General features: G+C 50.5%; 1 protein-coding gene across 1 annotated transcript in view; it reads right to left on the bottom strand.

The window, feature by feature from the left end:
* LOC147669012 (zinc finger protein 638-like) overlaps positions 1-19984 on the bottom strand; it is a 472920-nt gene that overhangs the window by 302561 nt on the left and 150375 nt on the right. The window contains exon 8 of the mRNA XM_086948283.1: positions 3428-3465. Coding sequence (XP_086804409.1) covers positions 3428-3465 — 38 coding nt within the window. The remainder of the gene's footprint in view (positions 1-3427; positions 3466-19984) is intronic.

The raw sequence follows: 19984 nt of genomic DNA, 5'->3' as shown, positions 1-19984 counted from the left end.
ATTATTGTTGCCTCTGTATTCTCCACTAAAGTAGCCTTTGTTAGAGGAGGTTTGCGTGTTTGTCTTAAAAGATGATGTGGTCTCTGTGCCCGTTTGCTTTGAGCCTCCTCTATAGAAGGAGCGGCGAAAAGAACTTCTATTCTGGGTGGATTGTAATACACCCATAGACTTAGCTGTGTGTGTCTTTTTTCATCTTCGCTAGTGTGTTGTCTACCTCTGGCCCAAACAACTGGTTCTGATTGAGGGGTTGGTTCAGGATGGTAGTTTGTACCTCTGGTTTAAAACCTGAAATGCGTAACCATGCATGACGTCTGAGAATCACACTAGTATGGACTGCTCTGGATGCAGTGTCAGCTACATCTAGTACACATTTAATTGAGGCATTAGATATTAGTTTGCCTTCTTGTAAGAGCTCTGCTGCCTGTTCTTTGTATGAATCTGGGATATGTTCCATTAACTTTCCTAGTTGGTCTTAGTGAGCCCTGTTGTAGCGTGCGAGTAAGGCTTGTGTGTTTGCTATGCGCCATATGTTTGTTGCTTGTGCCGCAATCCTTTTCCCAGACGCATCAATAATTTTTGATTCTTTGTCAGGCGGGGGCGTGTCACCAGAAGTTTGGGAGTTAGCTCTTTTACGTGCATTTAACACTACCAAAGAGTCTAGTGGCAGATGTCCCTTAATATAGACCGGATCAGCTGGTGCTTGTCTATACTTTTTTCTATTCTGGGATTTAGCACCCTACATCTTACTGGATCTTTAAAAATGTCTGGAGCATGTTTAATAACTCCTCTGATCATAGGTAATATTTGAGTAGACCTTTGTGACTGCTCAAATGTGTCTAGTAAGAAATCCTCCTTAATGGCAAAGTGCATTGACACTCCATGGTAAAGGGGAGCTCTGTTTAATTGATGATTAAACCCAATACTATCCTCTGTAGGGGAAGGTTTAGATGGGTAGTACTGAGGCTCAGGGATGTCTGGTGCATTGTTTGGTGTAAAACCATATGCCTCATCCTCCTTGGGATATTGGGGGTTGACATCCTCATATAAAGGGTATGTTACGTCATTGCCCCCACCTAAATCATACTCCTCGTCAGTGTTGTGTGATGATGTAGGAGATTGAACAGGAGAAGTTATAGGTTCAATGTAAGGATGGGTAGGAGAGGAAGAAGGTGAAGGAGAGGAATGGTGCATTGGAGAAGTTGCACAATGCTTTTTGACAGGAATCACAGGTGGAAGTGGTGTCTGCTGGTCTTTTGTTATAGGGAATTGCTTCTGGTCTTTTCTTATATGGAATTGCTTCCACATGTCCAGTTTTTGGATTAATACAGACTTTTTTGTGTTTAGGATCTGGTCGAAACAGTTCTTGTTCTGTAATCTTCGGCGTCGATTTTTCCGGTGCAGATAGAAGTTGCTTAGTGTTCTTTGCCTTAGGAGGAGTGATTGAGTCCTGTGGCAATTGTTTCGGTGCCGAAGTTGGTTTAGGCTTGTCAGAGTGTTTATGCGTGTCGGTATCATGCCTTTGAGTGTTTGGTACCGATATCTGAGATTTTGGCGTGGAGACAGGTTTTGTTGGACCTGCGGCGCCGGAATTTGGCTTCCCTTCTTTATTTTTGGAACCGGAGGGTTTAAGAGTCGAAGCTTTCGGGTCCGGTCCGATTCTTGGCTTCGGCACCGATGTCTTTCGGTTCGGGCGCCGAAGGGTTTTTGTCTTTGGACACCTTAGGGCGTTTTGGCTTCGGTGTCTAAGAATCCTTCGGTGTCGAAGGATATTTCGGTGCCAATGGAGAAGGTGGAATTGGCACATGTTTTTTTGGCGCCGAGGCACCGGAAGACGAAGTCTTTGTCCTCGGAGCCGAGCCCGAAGTCGGGGCGTCTGAGGGTAAATCTCAGTCTCAACTGGGCCCTATGGGCGGAGTGCCGGCCGCTGCCTTTGTCTTAGTCAGTGTATGTTGTGCGGGGGCAGTGGTACTCACGGGTTGTCGAGATGGAATCGAATCGTCCGAGTCCTCTGCCCCCGATATGATCTGGAGATCAGGTGAGTCTTCCTCGGCGACGAGTGGAGCCTTGTCCTCGGAGATATCTTCGATTGGATCTTCGTCCTCGGAGAAGTCTTCTTCGACGATCTCCTCCTCAAAGATGGCCTCCGGTGCTGGAGCCGATATCCTCATTTTGTGTCGACGGGCCCTCCGATCCGATCGAAGAAAACCATTCGGGAAGGAGGCACAGGCTGCGCAGGTGGACTCGTCGTGTTCTGGCGAAAGACAGTGGTTGCAAACCTCGTGATGGTCGCTATGAGGAAATTTCGCTCGACATACCGGGCATGTCTTGAATGGAGTTCTGTCCATGAGGTGTAGGCCGTACGGCGCCAATAGGCCCAACGGCCCGTGTCGACACACCAGAATGTAGCTGGTGATGTCGAAAAGTCTACTCGATGTCGAAATAAGTTTCTCTAAGGTTTCTCGCTTCGAAATTGCAGAAAAAGTATTTTCTAGCCTGAGCGGAAAACTTACATCCAAACCCAGTGGCGGAAAAAAACAATCTGAGGATGGAGCCTATGACCATGCGCAGTATTGTCCAAGGGAGGAGTCACCTATCTCGTGACTACAAAGACTTCTTCCAAGAAGACAATAACCTGCAATCATCCGAGCCCAACACCAGGTGGCGATCAATTGCTAAGTGTAGGATCGTCAGCTCATAAGCCTCGAGCATACCATTAAGATGGAAAAAATAAATATGGATAAATACAGACTGAACTATTAAAAACTAAATACCATAAAACCGGAAGCCCTACTTATAAACAGACTGATAGGAGACGTGATAAAGGTGGGCTCGGTCACCCCTAGGAGCAAAATCATACAGCTAGCAATTCTAATCACTTCACTTGAGATGTAGGGGCAGGAAAAAATACTGAAAAGCTAATGTGAATTTATTATCTGCGGATCATTTGATTAAACAGTGATAGCAGGTTGAATTCAATTATACTACTCTCAGGGAGGGGCCAGTTTCGGATTAGCAAAAAGATCTGTAAAATGCCAATAGTAATCACAGGCATTATAATCTGCTATGTAGAAAATGAAGACTGAGAACAAATTTGAGGTGTGAACCTAGTTAAATTATTCCTTATACAGAAATAACCTGGAAGCACACTGACAAAAACGGAAAAATGGTTCCTCTTGCACAAAAGGATTGCATGTCCTTGTTGGTAAACAGGCACTATGATTCAAAGACAAAATAGATCTGTGATACTAGGAGGAACTGCTTTATAAATTCTAACACTAAGCGACTAAATGCATGCTTTTTTAAAAAAAAAAAATTTTACTTGGGGGGGGGAATAATAACTTCGATTCAACTTACATAGGATTATTAAATTAACCTAGAAAATGACAAAGAATGAAAAAGTTGCAAAGACAAAATAAAAAATCCTTACTCTTTCTTCTGGGCAACCACTGGCATCACTCTTCTCTCCTGTCAAGAGAAAAAAAGCATATTATGTAGGACATGAGTAAACTACAGAAATCGCTTAGGAACAGAACATACATTTAAGGATGGGAAAGAAAGTTCTTCAGTCAACAGTATGCATGATATTACAGATTTAAGTTAATTTACAGACCAAGAACACAGAACACCCTTAAGACTTTTTCCCTGCTGTAGGTCAAAGTTCAAATTAAGGCACAATAGAGCACACGTTGTAGGAAAGTGCCCCTTTTTGGCATGGTGGCCCCCCACTTGTTGCCTGATGTTGATGCTCTTTGACAAAGTGTGTACTATATTCCTGCCAACCAGATACCCAACTGAACTGTTGCAACCCCAATTGGCAACTCTGGCCAAATGCAATTTCATGGTGAAGCCCACGCGAATAAAATACTCAGTGAGTATATGGCGAAAAATAACATCCTGGACCCCTCCCAACATGGCTTCAGGCCGGGCCATAGTACGGAATCCGCGCTCCTCACTTCCACTGAGAGCCTGCGGGAAATCATGGACACCGGCAAATGTGCCGCGCTGATAGTGCTTGATCTTAGCGCGGCCTTTGACACGGTGTCCCATGCCATTCTCCTAAAACGCCTGGAAGATATAGGAATCGTGGACTCAGCGCTCCAATGGTTTCGGTCCTTCCTAACCAGCAGATCATTCAGGGTATCTGCCCCCCCGTTTATCTCCAAACCCCAAGACATAGGGCAAGGGGTACCACAGGGCTCAGCTCTCAGTCCCTCCCTGTTTAACCTATATATGCAACCTTTGGCGGAGGTTGCTAAGAGATGGGGCCTCACAATGGTGTCGTATGCTGACGACACTCAGCTAGTCATCAGCCTTAGTGAGGCTCCTTCCCCGGAGGCCACCAATTTCAGGGATGGACTGTCTGCCGTCGCCAAATGGATGACAGCAAATTGCCTCCAGCTGAACGGTGGCAAAACCGAGCTACTAATAATGGGGAAAAACAGCAACAACTGGAACGATTTATGGTGGCCTCAGTCTCTGGGCCCAGCACCCCCTCCAAAAAACTTAGTAAAAAATCTAGGGGTGTGGCTGGACTCGACCCTGAGCTTCCAATCACACACTAAAAAAGTTGCCGCAACCTGCACTGGACTACTGAGAAGCCTATACCACATCCTAGGCTATTTCGACTCCAAGACACGACAACTCATAGTGCAGTCTACTATCTTGTCAAGACTGGACTATGCGAGCGTCCTGTTGCTGGGAGCTAATAAAGCAGAGATAAAAAGATTCCAACGAATCCAGAACTCGGCAGCCAGAGCGATAGTAGGCCTCCCTAGAAGATGTTCAGTAAGAGCGACTATGCACAGACTTCATTGGCTGCCCATAGAAGCCCGGATCCAGTTCAAGGCCCTCTTATTTGCCTTTAAGATCCTGAAGAATGAAGGCCCAGAGCTTCTTCGTCCTCTGATGACCCCCTATAAGCCCAAACGGAACCTCCGGTCTATGGGGCAACATCTAGCCCTGATACCCCAGACGAAATTTTGTCGCATCGGAGGTCGTTCCTTCAAGCTCCTGGGGGCCAAACTGTGGAACTCCCTCCCTCTCCACATCCGTTGCATGGATGATTTGTTAGCCTTCCGAAGAGCGATCAAAACCCATCTATTTCCCACCCCGTAGACCCCTCTCTCGTTTCCAGTAGATTGTGTTATGGTTCTAGCGCCGGGACGCCCCGTCGCTGGGGCAGCTGTTGCGCTCTACAAAACGTATAACATAACATAACAAAGGTACCAAGGGTATTGCGACAGGAAAGGCCTCCAAGGACTGCAACACATTGTGGCACCATTAGAGGCCCTGTACTTTAACGCACACTGCCCTTGTAGGCTGCATGTATAGATGCAGTGCAAAGTGAAGAGTCATGGCACACATCCCTCTGTGTCATGCCTACAATCCACTGCCTATGGCACTATACCACTGGTGAGGGTCTACATGTGCATGAGCCCTGTACCACTACAGTGTCTAATCCAATTCTTCAACATTTTTTGTGCAGTAATGTCATTAAGAGTATATGGAGTTGGGATTTTGTCATTACAAACTCCACAGCACCATAATAGCTTCACTGACAACTATGAAGTTTAGTATCAAATTTCTCATCACATTATCCCCACACGGATGCCAGTGTGGGATTTAAGGAAAAATGCACACAGAGGGCATCTTAGAGATAACCCCCTGAAAAAACAAGCAAACACTAATAACCAAGCTGAGTGGCTGCTCCCTAGCTACCACCAGACAGGTTTCTGGAACCCTGGGTTGAAAGTCTACTGCTCTTGGGGGCCTGAAACAATGCACATCCTAGGTCGAGGTGCCAAGCCTGCTCCTACAGGATGGGCAGGGTCCACAAAAGGGAAATACTCTAGACTTGCCACCTTTGTGAACTTCCCCAGGCCTTTTGCTACTCCCAGTAACTGGTCCCCACCGGTTCTGACCCCGAATTTGCAGAGAAGAAACAGCAGAAAGACCCAGTGAATGGAGGTGTGCCCACCTTTGTCAACCCCACCTCTCAGGTGAGGGAGGCACGGTGAAGCACAACTCCGTCCCCACCGTCTTCCAGAAGGGGGACCCAGCCAACCAGGGAAGGGACCCATTGAAACCTGCCTTTTATTTACCTTTAACGACCCTAAATTTAGTATTTAGGGACACCCTGTACCTTCCTTCCTCAGATCCAGCAACCAAAAGAAAAGGGAAGGACGAGAAGCCGTGCAGAGCTAACAAGGACGACGGCCATTGACTTGGCCCCAGCCCTACAGGCCTGTCTGCCCGTCGAACCTGCTCCTTCAACACCTCGGTCTGTCCAGCGGCCAGCAACTTCAAAAACCCCGGAGGGCCTGCCTGCATTCACTTTCCAAGCCGTTTCTCCCGTGAACACCGGACGTGTTTGAACTGCAGCTCCTGGTACCAGGCAGGAACCGCGAATCCAGCCCACTCTGCACCCGCCGAACCCGGCCCGAGCTAGAGTGGAAAAACACCACGAGTAGGTCCTCTGGCGATCCTGACCAGAGATCCGGCAAACCTCTGACCCGCCTCCTGACTACGCATGCAGCCATAATCCAGAGGTCCCACCCACAGCATCCAGAGCGGGTAAGGGAATCACACGTCCAAAGACACCCATGCACCCGACGGCCCTGTGTGCCCAACCCAGCGGTGCCCTGAGAGACCTCCCCCCACCCCTCCCTCCTCAGAGTATAACCCCAGGACCCTAACTCCAAAGACCGATTGCCTACCCGATAACCTCTTTCTATAGGTGTGGCTCACTGGTTACTGGTGTGGCTCACTGGTTAGAGTTGGCAGACCCGGAAGCAGAGGTCGGCCCGGGACCAGGGTTCGATTCCCGACGTGGCAGGGTCTTGGGCCATGGTCAGCGGACCATATAATTATCGCCTCGGTGCCTACTCCTACCATGGGTCCCACTCAGCAACTCTGGGCAATAGCTTGCTTAATCTCTACTAATGGCCCCATCAGCGCCGGGGATGCTTGTCTTCACCTTGGAGATGCCCAAGAGGGACCATCTCACAGGGAAAGCCAGGATGGGTTTCCCAGCGGTATACAGCGCCGGGACGCCTCTTTGCTGAGGCAGCTGTGCGCTGTACAAGTATACAACATTTAACATATAGAATAACATTGACACTTTTTCTCCCAAAATGTTTAAGTGTCTACTTTTGAAAACTAAAAATATTCCTTAAAAATCACACAAATAACCAAAAAGCATTTTCTCAACTGTTTTCAGGAAATGTCCCAGTGCTGAATCTGGGTATCCAGCATTGAGTACGAAAAACTATTGTTAACTTAACTGCTAAGTGAAATTCCTCCCACAGTTATATGTTAGTATAACATTGGTGATTCTATGTGAAAAAGTTTATAATTCAACTTTTGAAATAAAATATTCTTTAAAAATCGTACCTCTGACTAAAGAACAAGTTACTTACCTTCGGAAACGCTTTTTCTGGTAGATACTAAATCTGCCTGTGGATTCCTCACCTTGTGAATATCCCCCTTGCGTCAGCAACATTCGGAAATTCTTTTTTCGTAGCCTCGGGCCGATGTGGACTTGGAGGTCATAGAGACACGGCATCGCACGCGACTCCGCTGACGTCACCGACGCCTACAATAGGCCCACACCGGCGGGATGACATCAGTTCCGCCCTTTTTTCCATGCCATTGAGGCACACGGACGGACCAATGACAATCAAGCATACACAGTATACAATAGCCAAGGAGAAACAGTGTGAAGCAATGGAAACATCTCCTTAACAACACAATAAATATACATTACATTACAGTAACTGGTATAGAAGAGTGGACAACGGGGAGGCGGGCGGGCCAGTGAGGAATCCACAGGCAGATATAGTATCTACCAGAGAAAGCGTTACCGAAGGTAAGTAACTTGTTCTTCTGATAGATACATCTGCTGTGTGGATTCCTCACCTTGTAAATCGAGTCCCACTCCCGGAGGAGGGTGTCCACTCTTCTAAACCAGGAAATCCTGAAGACAGAGCGCACAAAGTGGCCGTCCCTCCTCACCTCGGAATCCAAGCAGTAATGCTTCGCGAACCTGAGGAGGGAAAACCAAGTTGCCGCCCTACAAATGTCCTCTACAAGAACACCTCTAGCCAATGCTGAGGTTGACGACTTAGCTCTAGTGGAATGAGCCCTTATACCCTCTGGAGGTTCCTTACCGGCCAAAGAGTAGCAGATCTTTATACATAGAACGATCCATCTTGACAAAGTTTTTTTATGGACCGCTTTTCGTCTTTTGCAGCCAGCAAACCCAACGAAGAGCTGGTCATCCAAACGACAGTCTTTAATTCTGTCCAGGTAAAAAGACACCACCCTCTTGGGGTCCAGACGGTGTAACCTCTCCTCCTCCTTGGAAGGGTGTGGGGGAGGATAAAAGGTAGGGAGGGTAATGGATTGACCAAGGTGGAAAGGAGTAACCACCTTAGGAAGAAAAGCAGCCCTGGTCCTAAGAACCATTCGATCAGCATGAATGGTCAAGAAAGGGGGCTTTGAACTAAGAGCCTGAGGCTCACTAACCCTCCTTGCAGAGGTTATTGCAACAAGGAAGACTGCCTTAAGAGTCAAAAGCCTCATAGGACATTTGTGAAGAGGCTCAAAGAGAGCACCCATCAGAAAGGTCAAAACAAGATTCAAGTCCCACTGAGGCACAATAAAAAGAGTAGGAGGGAACTTATTTGTGAGGCCCTTCAAAAACCTTAAAACAACAGGAGACTTAAAAAGAGATGGCTGGTCAGGCAAGCAGAGAAATGCCGACAGCGCAGAAAGGTAGCCCTTAACCGTGGCAACAGCAAGCCCTTGCTCCGCCAGAGAAAGGGCAAACTGGAGAACATCAGACAAATGGGCTATCAAAGGGTCAATAGAATTCCCACCACACCAAGTGACAAACTTTGACCACCTATATCAATAGATGAACTTAGTGGAGTCACGCCTGGCTGACAAGATGACATCCACTACATCAGGCGGGAGAGAAAAGAATTCAGGTTGCCCCGTTCAATCTCCAGGCATGAATGTGCAATGTCTGGAGGTGGGGTGTAGAACCTACCCCTCCAACTGGGAGAGGAGGTCTGCCGTGAGAAGGAGACAGAGCGGCGGGGGAGAGGTGGAGAAGATCTGTATACCACACCCTTCTCGGCGAGTCCGGGGCGACCAATATGACTTGGGTCCGGTCTTGGCCAATCTTCCTCAGAACCCAAGGAATCAAAGGTATGGGAGGAAACGCGTAAAGGAGCTGTCTTTCCCAACTCAAGTGAAACGCGTCCCCCAAGGCTCCCTGCAACGGATACTGGAGACTGCAGAAGGACGGGCAGTGAGCATTCTCGCGAGTGGCAAACAAGTCCACCTGGGGAGTCCCCCACATCCGAAAGACGTGACCAACCACCTCTGGGTGAAGCCTCCACTCGTGATCGGCAGAGAACTGCCGACAGACTGTCTGCTCGCACGTTCAGAACTCCAGCCAGATGATTTGCCATCAGACAAATCTGGTGGACCTGAACCCAGGACCAGAGACGCAGAGCCTCTCTGCAGAGACACTGCAACTCACCTCCTCCCTGCTTGATGTACCACATCGCGGTTGTGTTGTCCGTCAGGACCTGGATCGACCTGGAGGCCTTGAGCGCCAAACGTATCACCCGCAATTCCAGAAGGTTGATGTGAAGCAACCTTTCCTCTGGAGACCAAATACCCTTGACCTCCAGATCCCCCACATGAGCACCCCACCCTAGAGTGGATGCATCAGTTATTACTGTGGCCACCGGAGGAGGCAGCTGAAAAGGATTCCTTTGAGACAGGTTCCCTTCCACGCCCCACCAAGACAGATCCGCAGCAGGTTCTCTGGAGATGCTCACCGACTCCGAGATCCCCCTTGTGCTGATACCACTGCCTGCGGAGGCACCACTGGAGTGCCCCTGATGTGCCAGCGTGCATGGTTGACCAACAGAATGCAAGAAGCCATCAGACTGAGCAGGCGAAGGACCTTCAGGACTGGAACGACCGCTCCATTGTAGAATAAAGGAATCATTTCCTGTATGTCGCGAATCCTTTGAGGAGGAGGGAATGCACGACATACAGTTGTGTCCAGTACAGCACCTATGAACAGGTTGCGCTGGGAGGGCACCAGGTGAGACTTGGAAGAAGTGGAGGAGGAAGAGGCTTGACGTCCGAGGACGCACTCTTTGCTTTCCCCTGTACGACCTGTAGATGGAATTTTGCTGCTGCTGCTGTTACTGCTGCCGACCTTGTCGGTAATTCCGAAAGGAAGAGCGACTAAAGCCTCTGAACCTCCTGTTGGATGAAGTGCCCCCGATCTGGAGACCTAAAGACTTAGCAGTCGCTCTGCTGTCCTTAAATCTCTCCAGGGCCGTATCAGCTTTCTTCCCAAAGAGACCAGATCCATCAAAGGGAAGATCCAGCAAGGTCGCCTGAACATCCGCCGAAACGTCAGAGGATTTCATCCAAGCTGACGACCTAGTGGCGACAGCAGTGCCCATGATACGCGCCACAGAGTCCACAGTGTCCAGACCACTTTGAATAACCTGGCGAGCCGCTGCCTGCGTAGAGATCACTTCCTCAAATTCCTTCCTGCTGGCATCAGGAACCTTAGGAACCAGAACACGCAAAGAATCCATAAGGGCATGCACATATCTCCCCATCAGACAAGTGGAATTAGTCTACTTCAATGCCATGCTTGCAGATGAAAAGGTCTTTTTAGCAACCTGATCTTGTTTCTTTGCTTCCTTTTCACAAGGAACCTGGGGAAAGGCACTAACCTTCTTAGAACAGGCTGCTTGAATGACCAGGCTCTCAGGTGAAGGATGAGAAGTCAAAAAAGCAGGGTCTTCAGGTGCAACCCTGTACCTTCGCCACACTCTTAGAAACCGCAGGAGCAGACAATGGTTTCTTCCACACCTCCAAAATGGGATCCGTCAAGGCATCATTAAATGGAAGCAAAGGTTCCACCACGGAATTTGGAGAATGCAAAACTTCAGTGAGGATATTGGATTTAAATTCCACCGTTGGCAAAGTTAATTGAAGAAGATCAGCAGCCTTCCTCATAACCAAATGGTAAGGTTGGACATCCTTAGAAGACGCACCAGAACATGAGGGCAACTCCCACTCTGGAGAGAAATCCAGGCTTCCTGCATCAGCCAACTCCTCAAAACAGCCCTCCTCCAATTCACCTTCCTCCATATCAGAATGTGAATCCAAGTAACTTTGCTCCTCCAAAAGTCGTGGAGCCTCCCTTCTGGACCTCTCCTTCACTCCTCGCAGCTGGATCCACTAGCGGCTCCGACGGATTCGGGATCGACGCCGGTATCGAATCCGATGGCACAGTGGGATGCACTCGAGGACGATCTGGAGCGGGAGACGCCGAAATCGGCGTCGACGACTTCGGCAGAGCCGGAAACTGCCAATGCGGCGTCAGAGCCGGCATATAAGGCATAAACGGAGCTGGAGGATAGGAGTGAGGAACTCCCAAACTGTAAGCCAAAGGACCCATGGGACCTGAAGGTGCACCAGAGGGGTACCACGCCCTTGAGAAGACGCCATACATAGCGTTCAGAAACGCCGAAGGGTCCTGTCCTGGGGCTGGAAAGGGCGGCTGAAAACCCTCAGGCCGGTCCTGAGGAGGGAACTGATTCGGCTCATCGACAGGGGTGGAATCCACATCCTCCTGGGCCTCTTCCTCTTCCCAGGCCGGGGACGGCGCCGGAGACTGATTCGGAGCCGGAGCCTGCCCACGCGACTCCGAAGGTGAAGCCTCACCTTAAGGCTCAGAGACATACAAAGTAACCACCTTAGAGCGTACCTTCTTGGGTGACTTTGACCTCAAGCCCGACTCCTTACCGGAACGATGTCGGGACTCGTGTCTCCTCTTCTTATGCTTCTTCAAATTCGAAGCATGATCCGAAACCGACCTCGAAAACGACCCCTCACGAGATCCAGACCTCAACTTCGTCCTCGACCTTCGAGAACAAGACCTAGACGATTTCTCTTTCCCAGCCTTCAGCTTCGCTACCAGGAGCGTGGCCTCTTTCCCTCAGGGCCTTCGGGTTCATCTTCCGACATGAAGAACCACCATCCACATCATAGTCGGAACTTAAGCACCAGATGCAGTCATCGTGCGGGTCGGTAATAGACATCATTTTACCGCACTCCCTGCAGAGCTTGAAGCCGGTCTTCTTAGATGACATTGTCGAGAAAACAGGATACAGAGAAGCAGAAAATGTCAACAAAAAGGCAACAAAGTACCAGTTGGCTACAGAGATTCCAGATAAAGAGTAGCGTCGACGACGCAGAAAAAAGGGAACTGATGTCATCACGCCCGCGTGGGCCTATTGTAGGCGTCGGTGACGTCAGCGGAGTCGCGTGCGATGCTGTGTCTCTATGACGTCCAAGTCGGCAAGAGGCTACGAAAAAAGAATTTCCGAATGTTGCTGACGCAAGGGGGATATTCACAAGGTGAGGAATCCACACGGCAGATGTATCTATCAAACGCATTTACTCTCCTGTTTTCAGGTAATGTCCCTGTGCTGAATCTAGGATCCAGCACTGTTTTTATTTTATTCATAGAGTTTTATATAGCGCGAACGTGACCCACGAGGGTATCAGAGCGCTTTACAATAAAAGAACATAAATGGATGAGGTTGAATACACACATTCAAATTTGCAATTTGTAAAATAGAAATATAAAATATATGCATAACAAACAGGACAGATTCTGCAGGAAGTTGTACACTAGACAGTTACTGAACGTTAGGAGATTGTGCTATCAAGCATACATATAACTTCTAACGATTAAAAGTAGATATATAAAAAGTATAGATGATCAGTCGGACACACAGATAACTAAGCATTAGGCTGCATACAAATATAGATCAAAAAGGGCTGTGATAAAAAGTCTTACACTCCGTGACATCCAATAATTAAAACTTAGGACATTAATTTGTTCATTAGTAGTCTTTTTACTTCCTTTTTAGGACTCGGCCTGCGATAGCTGCGCACATGCGCAGTCAAGCTGGCGAGATCTTATGTTTAGAGGGTAGATTTCTCTAGCGAGGTTCAGCCTCGCCACTCTTTTCCATTGGCTGGCGTCACCGTTTATGCTAAACGGTGGCCAGCCATTGGAAAAGAGGTCCAAATGAAGTACTTTTCTCTTTTAGCCCCGGCCCTTTCAGACCGGCTTCCTTGACTTACTGCTGTGGTAAAAGGTTTCTTATCGTCTTTATGGGGCCATCTGTTTCAGCCCATAAAGATAAGAAACCTTTAAGCCAGCAGCGCTCTTGCCCCACCCTGCTCTCACCCTCCCATTCCTCGTTAAAAGCTCTGGCGCGGCACCAAACTTCTAGTCTATCCCTTTATTCCCGCCCTCTGACTCGCTCCTCCCTGCTCTCACCCTCCCAATCCTCTTTATTTGTTTGCTTTGGTTTGCTTTCCGTTTCATTCAGGGCTTCACCTCAGAGCGTCTCTCCTCCAACTATTGTCACACCGCCCCCAGAATAGAAGATGTGCCGTCTTGGATGAGGGCATGAGTTCATGTAATCCCCATCAGTTCCCAGCTTGAAAGGAGGACTGACCCTTTCACCCGGTAGCAGACCCCACTCCCCTGGCAGCACGGGCCGCTTCACCAGTTGCCCATCGCCCTGTCCCTTAACATGTTCCTCCTAGAGATCAGCTACATGTCCCTGTTCGATGGCGCCGCCACCTCAGTGCTGTTGCTGCTGCTGCTCCTGGCCCTGTCCCGCCAGCTCTGGGTGCTGAGGTGGAGCAGGACCAAGGGGGTCCATGGGCTGGCCCTTCTTCGGGGAGATCCTACACTGGCTCCTACAGGTAAGGAAGCCTGCAAGAACAGTATGTCTGGCATGGAGTCATTCCTTTTGTCTAACGGATCTGGTTAAAATAGTTTGTGCATTTATAGTAAGTGTGGTTTTAAAGGGCTGCATGTAGCCTCGAGGTTTATTCTGAGCACTTTGGGTGAAGATGGGGCATGCCGTGCATTGTCAATGCAGCATGCAGACTTAACGGGGGGGCTTCTGCCTCTTCGCCGTAAGCGTCAGAGTTCTGATAAGTTAACAGAGATAATTTTGGTAAATACCAAACTTTGTATGATGTATCAAGCGGAGCTGGGTTAATGCGTTTGATAATGTGGCTCACATAGTATTTTCTTCTTGCACGTAAATACCTATGGCATTTCAAATAGTGTAAATCGTCCTGTGTATAATTAGTCGTAGGCACAGGGGTGTACTATGTATAGTAGACCATTTACATGCACCGATGGATTCCCTACAGAATTCTATCTTACCTACGTAGATCTCCTAGCGCCCCGGCTGACGTGGCTGTACAACGAGGCGAGGCGACTGGGCTGTCTCCCTGCGACCACGAGGGAGGCGCTGATTGTCCCCCTACTGAAGCCGGGTAAGCAGCCATGGGACAGATCGGCGTACCGCCCCTTGTCCATGCTCAACCTGGATTACAAGATCCTGAGCAAGGTCTTGGCGACGCGTTTGCTCCCCCACATGCCCATGCTGGTACATGCGGACCAGTCGGGTTTCATCCCGGCCCGCAACACGGCGCTTAATGTGAGACGACTCCTGCATATCCTAGAGGCCGACACATACGACGGCGACGAGGCAGTGGTGTTTGCTGTCGACATGGAGAAAGCCTTCGACAGCCTGGAATGGCCTTATCTCTTCCATGTGCTACGAGCTCTGGGCCTTGGCGAAGGCTTCGTCGATTGGACGAGGCTGCTCTATACAAACGCGACGGCAAGAGTCAGAACAGGGAGGGTCATCTCTGAGATGTGTGGGGTGGGCAGGGGCACCCGTCAGGGATGCCCTCTTTCCCCCTTGCTGTTTGCCCTGGCTGTCGAGCCCCTCGCAGCGCGGGCCCGGCTGGGCCGGGCATATCAGGGCCTGGACGTCTATGGCCAAATACACTACATCGCATTATACGCTGATGACCTACTGATGTTCCTGGCGGACTCGGCAGACTCCCTGCGTGGGGCTAAGACTCTCCTGAAATCGCTGAGTAAGGTCTCCGGCCTTCGAGTGAACTGGGCGAAATCTCACCTATTCCCGGCCCGCCCACGGGGAACATGTCCGCTGACTACGGAAGGCGTGACTTGGGAAGAGAGGAGCCTACGATATCTTGGCACCTCGATCTTTCATGACAGTGCCGATATCCTGGAAGGGAATATCGGTACGGCGATCAGGCACGCTAAAGGGAACTTCGACTTTTGGGGCACGCTCCCGTTGTCGCTCATGGGGAGGGTGGCGCTCCTCAAGATGGTGACCCTGCCGCGGCTGCTTTACTTCTTCGGGACCCTCCCGATCTGGATCCCGGCGAGCTACTTTCGACGGCTGCGATCGATGGTCATCGGCTTTCTGTGGGGGGCGGGCAGGCGTAGGGTGGCCCTTGCCACACTTCTCCGCCCTCGGGCGGACGGAGGTCTAGCTGTCCCGGACTACGAGCTCTACTACTTGGCGGCACAGCTGCAGTGGCTGACGCAGTGGGTGGCGCGGGCTAGGAGAGAGGCGGACGGGTCGGGGGAGCCGGCGGGTCCGGTCCAAGTGTTGTCCCGGATTGTCCTGGGACTTCCGATGGGGGATTTCCACCTCACGCAGGAGTTTGCAACGGCCCGAAAATGCTGGAACAGATACCGCCGGAGGTGCGGTGTCACGGTCCCGTACGCACCTGAGATCCCACTTAGACTCTGCGAGACATTGCCGCACGGGGGCTCGTGGCACGGGCTGGCCGGTTGGGATCAGCGGGGGCTCTCCTCCATGGGCGACCTGTACGAAAACGGGGTGATGTTGCCCTTCGATCTCCTGCAGGAGCGCTTTGAGCTGGCGGGGGGGGACTTCCTCCTACATGCGGCGTTAACGGCGGCGATTCGCAAGCACTGGGGGGCGGGCATGTCGGAGCCGACGCTGTCGCTGGGCTGCCAGTACGTCGTGATGACGGGGACGGTCAGGGCGGTCACGTGCCTATCTCGACGCATGCTCTCGGAATCCATCGCTCCACTGTTGGCCTTGAAGGCGAAATGGGAGGCCGATCTGGGGACTGAGATCCCCGAGGAGGCCTGGAATGGCATACTGGAGGGGGCCCGGAATGGCACGCGCAACGCGAGATTCCAGCTGGTGCACTTCTATGTCCTACATAGGGCTTACCTGACCCCTGACAAACTACATAAGTACTTCCCGGCCCACCCGGCGTCCTGTCCGCGCTGCCCGGCGGATCCCGCAGACTTCCAACACATGTTCTGGTCCTGTCCTGAGCTGGGGCCCTTTTGGGAGGAAGTAGTGGAGGTCCTGAGGGAGGTGACGGAGAGGGACCTGCAACTCACCATGGCACATTGCATACTACACTGGTTCCCACACACATCAAAGAATAAAGTCACTAGCAAGTTCCTGGACTTGGGGCTTCTCCTGGCGAAGCGGGCCATTACGTCCCAGTGGAAGGCGTCCCGGGGCCCCGTAGTAGAGCGCTGGAAGGCTGAGCTGCTTAAATGGGCCAGATGTGAGGGTGAACTTCGCCTGCGCGCGGCGCTTAGGTTAGACAATGACATGGCACTGGAGAGAGCCAGGGCGTGGGAGGGGCTGGTCCTTGATCTCACGCTCCTGGATGTGGAGGAGGGGGACTCCCCGGTGCATAGCCCGGCGCCTGCGGGACACCCGCCTGACGGGGGGACAGTATAAGCCCGCGCTGCTATTTCGCTACCCTTGCGTCCCATTGTGATGATTTACGAATGATTGCTGATAAATCCTGGGGCCTTGTTTCGGAGCTGATCTTGGTGAAGGGGTTGAGAGCTCGGTTAGGTGATACTCTGGCACGCCTGGGGGGGTGGGGGGACTGGGCAGGGGTGGGGAGCAGCTGGGGGGGGATCCTAGACGTGGGTGGCGGGGTAGGAATGGTTGAGGGGGTTACGGGGAAGGGGAGGGGGTTTTGTTCACGAAGGGTGTACGGGGACTCCTGGCTCACACTGGTCTTGGGACATGGAAGAGGGAGTGTTAGGACCCAAAAGCAGCTAGGCCATTTCCCACCCACTTGGTGGCTACAGCCATGTACAGTACGATCCAGCGCAGTATCTTTGTACCTATGACTTTGCCGCTCGACCTCCGGGGTGCGAGCTGAATGGCTGTGTGATACTGGGGTGAGGGAGCGGCGCTTTCACTGAGCACCAAGGGGAATGGCTTAAATTTACTGTATGCATTTCTGATCTTGCTGCAATAAAAAGATATTTACAAAAAAAAAATAGTAGACCATTTACATTCCATTTACTGCTGCAAACGTCAAAGCAATATGGTCTGTCTCATGTAGTTTGAACCAACCCCTGCCCCACACGTATAAGTCGTGTACAGCGGGGACCCGAGTAGCACCTGGAATAACCCCTTTGACACATGCCCCAAGGACGTAGTGGTGTGTGTGTATGGTGAGGTGGGGTGGGGGTGCGGGGAGTGCGGAAGTGGTTCCCTGAAAATCCTCGCATGCCCCCATAGCAGTTCCTCCAGCGAGTGCATAAAAGCCCCGTCAGTCTCACACATGCCTAGGGTGGGTGCCTGCAGGCGTCCTGTGCCCCCACATGCCAGGCGACTGCCCATAATACCCTCTTCATCCTACACACGCCCCGGTTGCTTGTCGGGACGTTCATTTTGCACTGGACATTTTCCCATGGGTGCCTGGGAGGCTTCTTAGCAGCACACATGCCCCGAATAAGTGCCTGGAATACTATTTTGACCTGCCCATTTCCTGGGTGGGCGTTCGGGGACTTTCAATGGACATTCTTTGCCCTGCATGTTTCCCGGGTGAGCGCTGGAGTACCCAACATGTCCCCTATAGCAGCGCCCGAAGCTAAAGCATGGAAGCCTCTGTAGTCCTACACATGCCCCGGCTGAGCATCTAGGGATGTCCTGTGCTCAGCGCACGCTAGCGACAAGAAGCATCTGCAGCCCCACACGTGTCCCGGCTGATGTCATGTGCTCAGCACACGCACACTAGTGCCCAGGAGCCTCTGTAGCCCCACGCATGCCTGGGATGAGCGTCTAGGGATGTCCTGTGCTCAGTGCACGCTAGCGCCCAGAAGCCTCTGTAGACCCACACGTGTTCCGGCTGATGTCCTGTGCTCAAATTTGTTGCTGGCCATGAGGGTACCGGTGTAGTGTTAACCTGAAGTAGGTGGCTGTATTAAGTGCAGCATGATTCTCTATATGATGCAGGTCTTGCCCTTCACCTGCACAACGTGTTTGTTGCCTCTGTACCCAAAGCACCCCCACTTGTGTCCCCAACGTTAACGGATACGGTTTCATTCAACACTGATGGATGCGTGGCTGGTTCGTGGTCAGAACTTAACACCATGTTGCCCCTTACTTGTTTTTTCCTCCTTGAGGAAACACCCAGCAAGTGCTGACTGCCCCTTCCACGAGGCTGGGTGTGCCTTGTGTTTGCAGGCTACCGCCTGGATCCGGTTCGCAGGCATTTGTGGGCTTCTCTGTGCAATGGTGGTTAGTGCTTGTAAATTTTCTGTATTTAAAAAAAAAAAAAACTAAGTGGGCACAGCCGATCCTTTTTGTGAGCTTGGTACAGTTCTTGTTCTCTCATTAGGCATACTGTGTTGCACTTCCACAGCACATGCTTCTTTTCATGCAGGCTGATTAAAATATGCTTTTATCGCACCCACCTTGCCAAAAATATGTTAAGGACTGCTGCCCCGAAACGCTTAGACATCATACGAAAAGTGGTTCCCCACCACTACCTCGATCTTTAAAGGGCTGCAAGATCAGAAAGGAATCATTCAAAAACTGGTGGCAGTGGCTTTAGCTACACAGGAGAGCAGTATCGGGGCCAGGGCCCAATCCCCGGGTTAGGAAACCGGCCATAGATAGCAGCACGCTTCCCTAGGCTGACGGACCAGTGGAGAAGGCGGGACCAGCAGAAGGCAGTGGCAGCGCCTCTTCTCTCCTAACATGGCGGCTTCCACAGAATCCATGTCGGCCTGTAAACCAGCCCCCTCCGGTGCTCCCGTGAAGCACCACCCCCCCCCCCCCCCCACCCCCCCCATAACGAAACGTACCCCCAGTCTAAACCCAGTTATGTAAGTTTTTTTGTTGCACCTAACTAAGTCACATTTGCGGTTTATTCTCAGCGGAGGCAATGGTTGCCGCGTAAAAAGAAGCTACTTTTACAGCCATTAAATTTGCTATTCACGCTACAGGATTTTCCTTGAGCAGTAGCAGCTTGACCATAGAAAAGGCTGGAGACCCACTGGCTATATAGTAAGCAGATGCACAGTTGGCTATAGCAACATTATTGTAGGAGTCCATTTTCCATCAACTTTAGCGCTGGAACCAGCTGTACTAGTGCTTCTTCCGTAATTTGATTTTAACTACTGTACTTTTGAGTGTGTGGAAGCATTCACAGTTTTTAACTGTTTGCTAAAAAAGCAGAAGAAAAGTGAGCAAAAGCGGACTGGCCACCTTAAAGGACATGGTTGAGAGGCTTGGCAATCAGTAGTAACAAATTACATCAAAAGTGTTGGCAGTGGGAGATTAGGCCTGAAATTTAAAAGGACCAACAGATCCATAAATTTAACAGCTCATGGTGAGCATGCAGAACCAAAATTAATATTAAGGGCTCCAAGTAATACTGTGTCAGAACTACTAGCTGTTGTCAACATTACAGAAAGATTACTGGATTCACTGGTGACTGAGGTGGGTCTATAAACTAAAACGAATGCGCTACTTACCAGTATGCATCTGTTCTTGGCATTTAGGGCTGCTGACATTCATATCTGTGCATAGATCGCCGCCTAGTGTTGGGTCCGGATGATTGCACATTGTTGTCCTGGAAGAGTCTTCGAAGTATCAAGAGATAGGTGGCTCCTCCCCTGGACTACAGTGCGCATGGGCATCAACTCCATCCTCAGATTGTTTTTAGCCATTGCGACCAAGATGGAGTGAAACTAAGTGAAAGAGGACCATGC

Source organism: Lissotriton vulgaris, unplaced genomic scaffold, assembly GCF_964263255.1.
Source record: "Lissotriton vulgaris unplaced genomic scaffold, aLisVul1.2 SCAFFOLD_1591, whole genome shotgun sequence".
Taxonomy (NCBI): Eukaryota; Metazoa; Chordata; class Amphibia; order Caudata; family Salamandridae; genus Lissotriton; species Lissotriton vulgaris.
Note: the sequence above shows the minus strand (reverse complement) of the source record. Positions and strands in the feature narration are given on the sequence as shown.